This window comes from Taudactylus pleione, unplaced genomic scaffold (assembly GCF_031769625.1).
Source record: "Taudactylus pleione unplaced genomic scaffold, aTauple2 ptg000015l, whole genome shotgun sequence".
In the NCBI taxonomy this organism is placed as follows: domain Eukaryota; kingdom Metazoa; phylum Chordata; class Amphibia; order Anura; family Myobatrachidae; genus Taudactylus; species Taudactylus pleione.
Window position 1 is genome coordinate 37393408 of NW_028284417.1, and position 13130 is coordinate 37406537.

General features: G+C 38.2%; 1 protein-coding gene across 2 annotated transcripts in view; it reads right to left on the reverse strand.

Moving 5' to 3' along the window:
* Positions 1-214: 214 nt before the first annotated feature.
* Positions 215-13130, reverse strand: part of ASCC3 (activating signal cointegrator 1 complex subunit 3) — an 884679-nt gene continuing 871763 nt past the window's right edge. For both annotated transcript variants that reach the window (XM_088472337.1, XM_088472346.1), the window contains exons 40-42: positions 11716-11922; positions 3966-4141; positions 215-3792 (exon numbers count right to left, since the gene is read on the reverse strand). In XM_088472337.1, coding sequence (XP_088328463.1) covers positions 3645-3792; positions 3966-4141; positions 11716-11922 — 531 coding nt within the window. In that variant the 3' untranslated portion in view covers positions 215-3644. The remainder of the gene's footprint in view (positions 3793-3965; positions 4142-11715; positions 11923-13130) is intronic.

A 13130-nucleotide genomic window follows, 5' to 3' on the forward strand; every position in this document is an offset into this window, starting at 1 on the left:
TCTGTCTTCATCTCAATATGTCATCGCAGGCTATCTTATCTTGTATCTTCACCCTTTAAAGAAAAGCATAAGAATCCTTCTAGTGGCCATTACACAACTTTAATTTATCTTTACTTCAGCCTGAACATAAACTTGAAAGTATTTAAGATTAAATCACCACTGAGTAAAGTACAGGAACTGTAATAAAACAAAAAAAACACAGACAAAAAATATATTGGATTGCAGGGAACTCATTTATTAATTGAAAATTATTATTTTGATCGTCTTTTTGAAATATTGGAAAGCACTATTTCAAATCTTAACCTTAAATATAGTTAAGATCTGTATTTATTACAGATTACACTGTAAAACAGATTACACTGTACAAAGCAATTAAACCTCCCAACTTCGATACAGTTTACTAGTGTTTAGTAAGATGACGCATTGTAATGTACAATTGTACAATATGCAAACATATAGTACAAAAACTTTGTAACATACAACCATATTTGTGAATTTGGCAAAAATTATATTGCATTTACAAGACAGAGTACATTTTAAACATTATTGTGTGCACTTTGGTACTTCTTTAGTTACTCAATGCCTCTCATGCATATGTCTAACTTTCTGGAATCAAGAACAAAAAAAATAAACAAAACAAAGCAAAAAAAACAACAACAGGAAATAGCATTCCCTTTAAACAGCAGTAAAAAAACAAAACAAAAAAGTGTAGTCATATTTGTTAGTTAGACATTGGTTTGCTATGGTGTTCACATCCTAAACTTTGTTTAAAAGTAATTTTGAGATAAAATAATCCTGATTGGATATATTTTCATGTGATATCGCAATCAGAAAATTATTTTAACTGTACAGCTACCTATACCTTAATCAGAGAGGGGAAATGTCCCTATAAAGAAGTAACATCACCAAAACTATCAAATCTGGTATTACGTGTAGATCATTGAATTGAGATTAAATATGGTGTATTACTTACCTGGGCGAGTAAGTTTCTTGTGGCCCCTCTGACCACCCCATGCTGCTGCCCAATAAAGCAGTCCCAGTACCCTGGAACAGCAGAAAAGCCTATTGGCACTGCTCCTTCGCAAGAGCAAGCATAATTTGTATGCAGCGGGATGTACAAGTAGGAGGGTGACAATCGCATTGCCTGTTTAATCAAATGAACAGGACTAGAATACACATAAGCAGACAGGGTTTGCTGTACACTTCCAGGATCTTACAGTTTAAATGACCAGCACATCAGGTATAGATGCAATATAGGACATAATGTTATCATGTTAAGATCTAATCAGTATTGGAACTTTCTTTTTAGATGGACTAGCATTATTTCACCATTTTATGCAAAGAGCAATGAAATCTCATCCAAATATTTTATTTATGCATGCATAAGATGTTATTTGGATAATTGTGTATTACATTTTATACTCTTTCGGGCGATTCAATTGTTTTGTGGGTGGTGATAATTATTGGGCGCCCAGTGTTGCTATTCAATTGTTCTGGCGCCCATTAATTATCATGTTCTTCACGCCAAATTAGACTGGGTTTAGCATCTAATGTGCTGGTTAGGGCGTCCAAACTGCTGTGGGTGCGAGCAGAAATGCCGGTGCTGGTGGTTATCACTCTGAATGAAGCAACAATTGAATTGCTCCATTGTGCACTCAAAAATATAGCCGTCTAAAAAAAACAATCGAATCGCCACCTTATCTTTACTGTAGACAAAGCGGCTAATGCCTGAACTGGATAAAAAACAACGAAAGAACATGCAGGAGTAAACCCAGTTGTAGGCAGAAATATATGTTCATATACTTTATATACTGATCATTAAAGTTTATATGTTGTATGATTTATCATGCTGACTAAAACAAGAGACTATCCATGTATTTGAAATGATGAGCAATTCCCTTTGAAGGTGGAAGATGCTGTCTGCTCAGAAGTGTAGTCCCAGAGTAACCGGATTAAATTAAAACAGCCAATAACATTTCTTTTACTATGTTGCTTAATAAAATGCTTAACATTTTTATGATTATTATTTGCATGTTGCCGATGTTTTATTGATCTGCAATTTATCAGGAGGTAAATGAAACCTGAAAGAGTATGACCATGCACGCCCCTCCCCAGTATCAGGGCCTGCCAGAGCTCATAACGACTCTGCAATTGATAAATGTAAAACCCCATGTGAGCATTTACCAAGTTTTAGAGCACTGCAACAAAACAGTATCATCAAAATAAAATTCAATGTTCCAATCTATATGGAACTGCCCAACACATGACAAACTACCTTGAGAATACTTTCCACTTACAATTATTGGTTACCATAACCTTCAAAAGGTATGTGTAAGCTCCTAGCTTGGCAACCACTGGTCCATATTCTTATTAAGTGCACAAAACACAAAGTCATTATTTGCTTTATCAACACACAGGTGATATTGTATTTATGCCATCATCGAGCAAGGTATTATTGGGAAGCATAGGCCTAAAGAATGAATTGTGAGGACACAGTTTAAACACAGTGAGTGGAAGAATTTGGATACAATGTACATCTTTGAAAGTAAATGGCTTACAAGTACTACACTACTCTGTTTTGTTCAGGTGGTAAACTTTGTTACAGAGATTAGACTGGTCATTCTACTGTACTTCTGATTCCAGTTTTCCTATGCAGATATAAATTACTAATAAAACACATCCTTAACCCCAGGCACAATTATACTAAAGATGAAGATTAGCAAGTGGTTTGTTAACGCCTGTTAGTACAAATTAAAGCAGACTTTTGGAAAGTGTGTATCAACCACTATGATCTACACTGGTTTGGTTATCCATGGTTTAGCATTTGCACAAGCCATTACCTACTTCAGCTGCAAACAACGGAGAATATAAGGCAGGTTTATTAGCAACCATTGAGGCACTGTGAATGAAAGGTTCCAGGAATTGTATAACCCACATATTAGCGTAGTATTATGATCCTCTCTCTAATCAAGGCTTGACAAACTATGGCTGACAAGCTGTTGTGAAACTAGAAATCCAAGAATGTCCAGCCAAACTTTCCAGAGCAGATGAAAAACCATAAGTTCTCCTAATAGTATATATACTGCAATAATTCATCTGCACAAACCATACATTGCAACATTGCACATTTTTATCTTCAAATATACAAAACGCTTTTGATAAACATTCCTAAAATGTGATATTTTTACTCATGTACCTATTGTACACCTGAATAGTAATGGTCCATTGCTAGCACCAACAGTACGATGTGTTGCTTACATGTTATGTCATTTTCATTGTTGTAGAGAATTTCTATACTCTTAAATCAATCATTAATATTTGTCTGTACATAAATCAATGTAAACATAATTATGCATAACCCCTACAGATTAGTCATTGATAAATAATCAGGGTTATTTCTATTTTTTGCAAATATTGTGCTATTTAATGAAATAAAGCAGCAATGGTTCATACACGTTATTAATCACAAAAGGCAACTATAAATAAGGCCGATGTGCCAATGCATTTTTAGTCAAACTCTACGTGTGTATTGAGGTTGAAATTTGACTCGTCTGCAAGAATTATCAAGCAATTCCCTTCAGTTCAGAATGACTTAACAGCTGTTTTCACAACAAAGTTCCAGTAGTGGAAGTGTACAGTTCAGGTTACTTCAGTGCAAGGTCACCCAAGGAAGGCAAGACCTCAGTGTTCACTTGGGCTGATACACTGGCCGGAATAATGTTTAGATATATGTCATACTGTTGGTCCATGCCCAGGTAACTGTCACTCATTAAATACAAAGTGTATATGCACCTAGGAAACAGAAGGAGAATAATACGATTAAGCAATGTTACTTTGTCAATGTTATCATTCAAATTACTAAAATTACTATAAATTATAATCCACGAGCAGTAATTGTAATATTATTGCAATGTATAATGAATATCTAACACTATTCTTGAGCTACTAAAGCAGCCACTACTTACCTTCCAACATTTTCTGGAGTGTAAAATGCAATGGATACTGTGCTCCTGTTTCTTATGTATCCCACTCTTTTTAGTGCAACAAGTTCTTTTTTGTCCACCTCACCCAAGATTAGAAACCATCCCTCGTCCTTTGTTTTTGGGAACTTTGGCGCAATTGCTTTACTGTCTTGTTTTCCCTAAAATTAAAACAATATAATCAGAATAATGTATGAATAAAATAGAGGTAGAAAAATATGCATTACACAATATGTCTTTTTGACATAATATGTAAACCCAGTGAAACAACTTTTTCAAGAAACTACCATTTGTGTCAATTTGTTTATGAATCAAATATGCTTAAAACTGTATGGTACTGACAAATTGGCAATAATTGCAATATAAATGATCACTCTCACAATGTCCCAGATACAACAAACAGGAAGTGAATCTGTGCATATAATAAATCCTTGGTAAAATGCCTGATGCATGTTTCATGGGTGTGTAGCCCACTTCATCAGTACAGTATCATTAATGAGCAAACAGTCATGAGAGCTTCCTAGCGCTGACTGCTCCTGCTGAGGTAATCTCATGGGACTGGTATATTATGTAGATGGTGACCATGTTGACATTCATAATGTCGACATGACAATATCAAGAGGTTGATAATGTAGACAGATATGTCAACATTCAGCAAGAACAAAAGAAAAATACACAGCGCTAAAATGAGGTAGATAATATGTAAATTATAAAAAAATCTAATACACTAACAAATAGTCAATTATTAATAACTGTATCCAAAAAAATCAAAAATGGATCAAATATGTCAGCCGATAATTCGTCCCTCACCATTTAAATGGTGATATCTCGTTGCACTAGATAATGGATGTCAGGGGTTAGAGTCAGCTACAGGCACACTGTAAGAAGAGTCAAGAAAAGTCTGTGTCTACGAATATTAGGGGTCTATTTACTATAGTGCTACAGTAAATAACATTATATATTGCCACTTATTGCAGCTATATAGATATTATGCCACAGCTATATTTCCTGCAAAGGCTGCTCTGGGAGCCCTGCCAAAATTCCTGCTCTTCCCTGTCACCGGCAGCCTAATGTTGCAAGTGAAGGGTTAAATTGATATGAGCAGCAAACATCTACACATACACAGTGGTTTGACTTGGAGGGGATTGAAGATACTCCAGCTTTACTGTTTCCCGTTGCTGAAGAGGAAAGCAAAGTTGGAAGAATTGGTGCTCCAAGTCCTAATTCCACAAAACTCCCGCATTAGCCAGAGCGGGAATCTGCCAGCACTATCATTTTCAGCCACTCCTCCTGCATCCTCCCTGGCAGTGGCGTAACTTCATCCCAGGTACCCAGAAGCAAGATAAATGCTGGTGCCGCCCCCCATATTAAAATATGCCACCTCCCCAGCACCTATGCCAGTCCCAGCTGCCGCCGCCCCCCTATGCAATTCCTTTTATACAATGCCCCAGTAGTGGCCCCCCTATGCAGTGCCCTCAGTAGAGATCCCCTATGCAGTGCCCGCCTATGTAGTGCCCCCCAGTAATGGTTCCCTTATGCAGTGCCTCCAGTAGTGGTCCCCCTATGCAGTACCTCCATTAGTGGTCCCCCTATGCAGTGCCCCCAGTAGTAAGGCCCCTGTAGTGCCCCCATATGATACTCCCAGTAATAATGCTGCTGTAGTGCCCCCATATGATGCCCCCAGTAGTAAGGCCCCTGTAATGCCCCCTGTAGTGCCCCCAGTAGTAAAGTCCCTGTAATGCCCCCTGTAGTTCCCCCTGTAGTAAACCCCCTGTAGTGCCTCCAGTAGTAAGCCCCCTGTAATGCCCCCAGTAGTAAGCCCCCTGTAGTTCCCCCAGTAGTAAGCCCGCTGCAGTGCCTCCAGTAGTAAGCCCCTGTAATAACCCCTGTAGTAAGCCCCTTGTAATGCCCCCTGTAGTGCCCCCAGTAGTAAGCCCCCTGTAATAAGTCCCCAGTAGTAAGCCCACTGTAGTAATCACCCTATAATGCCCCCAGTAGTAAGCCCCCTGTAATAACCCCAGTAGTAAGCCCCCCCTTTGTTGTGGCCCCCCCTGAACACACACATACCAAAAAAATAAATACTTACCTTAAACCCTGCTCCAGTGCTTGCTGCCGTCCGTCCCCGGCACCCGCTCCTCGGAACTATGGGAGTGATGTCACTCTCATAGAGCACTGCGGGACCCGGAAGCTGGAACTCAGGAGTGAGCTCCGTCCTCTGGCTACCGCCGGGGGGAGAGAAGGAGCCAGGCGCCCGCTGATAACACACTCAGTGGGCGCCCGGCAAATGGAGGGGGCAGGAGGTGCACCCTCCGTAGTTACGCCACTGGAGGTGGAGCGCCGATCAGCAGTGGTCCTTCTCCATGCAGCTCCGGGTGACAATGGAGCCAGGTACCCCCTTCAGGGCTGGCGCCTGGCGGGAAAATGACTCCATTGTCTCCAGAGTTCCGCCACTGCTCCCTGGCTACAACACTGGGATAAATCCATCCTGAGATGCTATTACTGTAGCTTGTTGTAAAAAGAAAAGCTTGATGATGCTTAAGAAATTGCTTACAATCACCACACTCATTGAAGTATATGGACATAGCGATAAATTGCAGTAACTATGGGAAAGTCAGAGAAACTTTGATTTGTCTAGTGTTAACCTTTTGTCAAATAGCAAAAAGTGAATTAGAGCAATTTGACGGCTCTTCACCATTTCTTAAATCAAACCCATGATAGACTAATAGTGCGTACACACGGTACGATTAAAATGCACGATATGAACAATAACGATATAGATCATATCATTATCATTCATATCGCGCATTTTTCAGTGCCTCCAACCCATCCAACGACCTGCAATACGCGGGCACGTATGGACGATAAAGATATTGTCCATCGACCGTGCATGCAGGCCAACCTGGTCCATATCGACCAGGTTACTATAGGGACCCGCGATCAACGTTGGTGGTGTGCTGGATGATCAATGTCGATCATCCAGCACACCCGGGAGATCGTTCAACGATATTGTTAACGATAGTCTCCTGTGTATGCACCATTAATCAGGGATAAAATAGTCTAATTTGCTCTAGCCAGCTTTTTATTCATGTCTATAAAATTAGTTACGGGCTTGCAGGCACTACACACTCCATTCTTGGCCTTCAGCACAGGTCTGGATACGTAATAGTGCCAGCAAACTGCTCACAAGCCAGCTAGAGATGGAGCCATATGTGACATAATAAGTTTGAGAATTCCTCTTTTTTTTTCTTTTTTCCTTCATTCGGACCCTTATACAAATGTTTGCTGGTGGACTTTGTATGCTTGGACTGGTTTTTAAACCCAGTCTAGCTTAGTGTATATTTAGAGTAATGTGTACTTTGATCCAATAAAGGATATATTTCTATTAAGCCATGTGCCATTATATTGCAAGTCACAGGTTGTATACTAAAAAAAGCACAGACAATGTATACAGGCTGTCAGCCATTACCGTTCAGTACTATAGACTGAACAAAAATCATTCAGTTGTTTAATGGGCTGGTTTGCATGATTATCGTGCAGTATATGACCAGCTGGAGATACAATTAAACTATATTAGAAAGTATGAGGGACCACTAACAAATTCAAATGTTGGGAACACTGAAAGGTGATTATGGGGTAGTGCAGATTAGGAAAGCATTAGATTATCTGCTGGCTGAGAGAGGAGGGTTTAGTGCCATGATACAACAAGACAGACAGTGTACAGGGACATTTAGATGACACACACCTGGAGAAGGTTAAGAGCCGTTTGGATGGTTATGCAAATGATTATTATTATTACAGGTTCTTTACAATACCCTGTACTAATTTTAATTCTTGTGGTAATGACCTTGCTCTTCTTAAAGTGCATCCATGTGTTCCTAACCTAAAGATTATAATGAGTACTCAGTATAAAGATTATAATGAGTACTCAGACATCTGAAAGGGAATATCAAGCTATGACGTCACCCAAATTACAAATTATGCTATTTGATTAATACATTTAAATCACCTCTTACCCCTCCCACACTCAACCCATTTAGCTACTATCAGTGTACACAATCTTGCTTCCAATTTCATGCACATAAGATTCATAAGATTCAAAATGAAATGGTATGTTCTTCCCCAGCCCTCAACCAGCTCATTTCCTTCCCTGAACCCTCTGGCACCTTCTCTTCATTCAAGCACACAAATAAAGATGAACTATCTAAACTCTTCTCATTTTCCTACTCTACTACCTCTCCTCTTGATTCTATAACCTCCTGTGCTCATCCCAACATTAATTAAAATCTGTAACTGACAGTAATGGAATATTTCCATCATTATTCACGTATGTAGTGATTACTGCCATTATGAAGAAAAAAAAAAATCAGAATTCTGACCCTAACTCTCTCTACAATTACCAGCCTATCTCTTAGCTCCCAAGCCATTTCAAATTACTTAAGTGATTTGCCTACACCCGCCTCATGCACTTTCTTCACTTGCACAACTTATTGGAATCACTTCAGTAAGGCTTTTGTTCTCAAAGCTTCACAGAGACAGCACTGACTAAGGCAGTGAATGATTTGATTACTGCTAAATCAAAAGGCCATTACGTAATTCTTATTCTTCTGGGTCTCTATGCTGCATTTGACACTGCTGACCACTCTCTTTTCATACAAACTCTACAATCCCTAGGTCTTCAGGGCATAGCCATATCCTGGATCTCATCCTCATTATCAAATCACTCTTCCAGTGTTCATTTTTCTGAATCCACCTCCTCTTTGCTTCCTCTATCAGTTGGAGTACTGTAAGGGTCAGTATTAGGTCCCCTGCTTTTCTCAATCTATACCCCCTCTTATTTCAAATGTATCAGCTGTTTTGGATTTCATTATTATCTGTATGCAGATGATAATCAAATCTACCTACCCTCAACAGTTTTGGCACCATCTGTAGTGTTACTGAATGTCATTCTGCCATTTCATCTTGAATGTCATCTCCCTCCTCCAACTTAATCTTTCCAAAACAGAATTAATAATATTTCCACTGGCCAATAGTAGTTAACAACCTGATATCTCTATCACTGTTGATAACTCGACAATCAACCCTACCCCACAAGCTCGCTGCCTAGGTGTCATCCTTGAATCTGAACTGTCCTTTGTTTTCCGTATATGTTATCAAATCATGTTACATACATCTAAACAACATATCCATAATACTACCATATCTTACACAAGATACTACAAAAACTCTCTCATTCTCTCCCGCATGGATTATTGCAATAGTCTCTTTTACTGGTCTCCTACAGACTTTCACCTCTACAATCCATTTTGAATGCAACTGCAATGCTGATCTTCCTCGCTAAACGTTCATCGTCTGCTGCTCCACTCTGTCAGTCTCTCCATTGGTTACCTGTATTCTACTGAATTCAATATAAAATACTTTTACTTACACATAAGGCTATTATCCAAACTACACCAACATACATCTCTTCATTTATCTCAAAATATCTCCCAACTCAACCTCTCAGCTCTGCACAAGATCTGTGTCTCATCCACACATATTACCTGTTCCCATTTATGGTTACATGGCTCTTTTTTGGGGTGCATCCATCTGTGGAATGTCCTCCCACTCACAATAGGACTTTCCTATAGTCTGCAAACCTTCAAGCATTTCCTGAAAACTCACCTCTTCAGGCAAGCTTATCAGATTCCAGAATCATCCACATAACCGCCATAAGCTATACTACCCAATTACATCCTCTTTATACAGTTCACACATAACTTTACATATTTTCTCTTTCTTCACTTTCACATCCTCCTGACCCAGGGCCAACATTCCTGTGTGATTGGATCATACAGCCCACCAAGAACCACTACAATCTGGCTGGACCAACATGAAATATGTAGCACTTACCCTTGTGTATCAATGCCTATTTGCCAATGGTTTTATAAGCCTGCGAGCAGGGCCCTCTTACCTCTTTGTCTGTTATTACACAGTCTATTTTATTGCTGTTTTTCAATTGTAAAGTCAACATGAACCAAAAGCGGTCAAATGCTTATTATAATACAGAATTTGTTTATTTTAAACAACTTTTTTTCTCAAAAGTAAGGGAGTGTCTTAGATGCAGTACATATAAAGGCCATGTTTTAAAATGCATGTATGCTTACTTTACAAATGATCTTCTCTGTGTGAGAGAATTGTCCATGCTAATGTGAATAAATGTCATAACTCACTTCAAATATGAGGTATATACAGATTCAATGCTTTCTTTAACACTTGCATTTGAGACTAATCTTCGATCAAAACTGCATGTCAACCCCATACAACTGGACAGTTAGGAGGAATTGTATAGACATTCCACTGTGCAAGGCACAATAAAAGAAAATAATTTTTGGAGGATACAAAAGCAAGCAAAATGTTTAAGTATGCATCCTCTTTATATAATAATAGCCACATTACTTTTTAACCTACTGCATTATAAAAACAGTTATATATTCATCTAAATCTCCAGCTGCAACGATATACTATATCCACAATAAGAAGCAACTACAAATATGGTCCAGCATATTTGGCATCAGGTCTTTCCAGAAGCCAGCAATGCTCCTTCCTTTACTTTCAGGCAACAGCAGAATAATGAAAATGATTACTGCCACAAACTGTATTGTTATTATACTGGGAAGCTCGCCATGTCAGTTGTACTGGAGCGGTCGACTGTTGCATTTACACTTTAAGGGTGTGAACAGAAAACAGTTTAGTTTATCAGGTCGAATCTATTGAGTTTAAAATAAGAAATTAAACACAATAAGTACATAATATTTTATGTATAGTATATCTGTATAATTGGCAGAGGTCTCATGGACCCCTAGCTATTATACTGTGATGTCCTTATGGAAACAAACTAGCCACACCAGAAATTTAAATGTTGTTTTTATTAACCGTGTACCAATAGGCAATCGTGCCAGATGGAGCCCCAGATGTTTCCGTGTGGGGCTGGTAGACTTTGGGATAGGTGAGTGGGTGAGGCAGGTGGATTTCTCCCCTACCCCAACATAAAGGATCTAGCCCTACATAAACCAGCCTAATTCACACTATGACAGGTGGACCCCATGCTACCTATCCCTGGGCTCATTTTTGTTATGACAGAGTCTAGCCAGGGGATGGTTTCCACGCTAACAGGGACACTGCATACCTGTGGGCAACAGCCCAGGCTGCCCAATACTAGAGCTAGTTAAGGATTAATTTATTTATGTTTGGCACTTTCCTATTAATTTCAATAAAGTTTCCATTTTTAGTGCATGTGCTGGAAATCCTGCTGAAAAGAACAGGAATAATCAAAATTGACTCAGTTCACTAAAATAAAGAGAGTTTGGTCCTAGAATTCCGAATTTTGTTATGATGATTTGGATTAAACTGTTGAATAAAATAGAATTCCCCCTATAAACTACTCTGCAGCATAAATACATGTATGTATTCAGACAGGATGGGTAACACAACTATTTAAAAAATCATAAATTCAGAAGGTAAACTTTTAAATTAATTTGATATCCCTTTACATTTACCAACAATAAAAACAGCTAAATGTTTTAGATGAAGTACACAGAAAAGACATCAGGTGTTTGAAGAAATACAATAAATGTAATACATGGTAACTTATCAAGAAGACAAAATAAAAAATATTGATAAATATAAAACGCAGATCATCACCACAAAAACATATAATGAGTGATTCCTTGTAGGGGCGAGGTCACCAGTTCTGTACCTTTTTGAACCCTGCTCGAAGCCTGTGTAGATTTACTTGCAGCACATATTCTTGATCAGCATGTAACGTAAGCCATTTTTTCTCCTGTAACCCTGGAAAGACTATAGGTATAGGAAGCTCATTTTCTGCTTGTACTGAATCCTCCCACCAACCTTTAATGGTTAATTGAACATCAATCACTGGAAGATTTGACACAAAGTTCCATGCCTATAGCGAGATAAAAAATAACAACTGTAAAATACTACAGTACACATAAAAAACACCTAATATATAAAGAGAAAACGTTTTATAATTATATAAAGGAAGATAACATGTTCTAAATATGTATTTTCATAGATCTAATGAATGTAGACATCCCTCAAAGGTATCACCTAATTTGGCTGTAGCGACTGCATTATAATTATTTAGTGGACTTTCACTATTTTTAAAAAACTGACGCTATTATGTATTCATCTGATGCATTCATGGATCATAGCTAAGACCTGAAATTCCATGTGCCTCTTAAGTAAACTTTACTGCTCACTAACATAGCTTAATAAAAAAACAGATGGCACAAGGACTTTTCAAACCAGTACTGCACCACCTCTCCATCAACCACGGCATTAGCTGTCGTCCATAGATCTTTAACAGGTCCACAAATTGTCTCCGTATTTTCTTTTCTTCAAATTTGTACATTAGACATAAATAACTAAGTCGTGTTCAGAAAATTAACAACCTGAACAGACCCATATGACGTTTGAATATAAGACTGATTCCAATTTATTGTTTTATTGTAACAACAAACTGAATCAAATTAGTTTTGTATTGGTTACATCAAGTGAAGTAATGCTAAATTGCTTGTGTGGAGAATAAAGAAGGCCCTTCTTAATACACATCTATCCATGAAAGGGACAATGCTTTTATAGTCTGATATACTGTAGATATATACATTTATCTACACATATCAAGACAGACATTGGAAATGCACACTAGCTATTTTTGCAGGTACTCTGAACACCAGCCAAACATATTTATCTGAGGATTAATCTTCATCTATTGAATCAGACAAGGACGCTACCATGCATACAATTATTTAATTAGCAGCCAAATCCTCTTCCAGTTAGCAGCCGTTGAAGGCATACTGATGTGGCAAAATATACAAATCTCACAGTAGTACTGCTTTTTCTCATTACTACTGCAATTAGCACTTAAATAGATGCTTTAAACCTGCTAATTTCTGGAATAATTCAGAATTTTTATGTTACCTGGGATTGCCTCACAGTAGAGTCGGCACCAGATTGCTACGCAAATTGAAGTGCTTTTCAGCCAAATAACCATCATCATATCAGACAGAGCCAATTTGCATTTGGTTTTAAAGATAACAGAATGACAATTTATGCAAATATATTAGTTAAGTTTGCTTCTCAGTTCTCCCA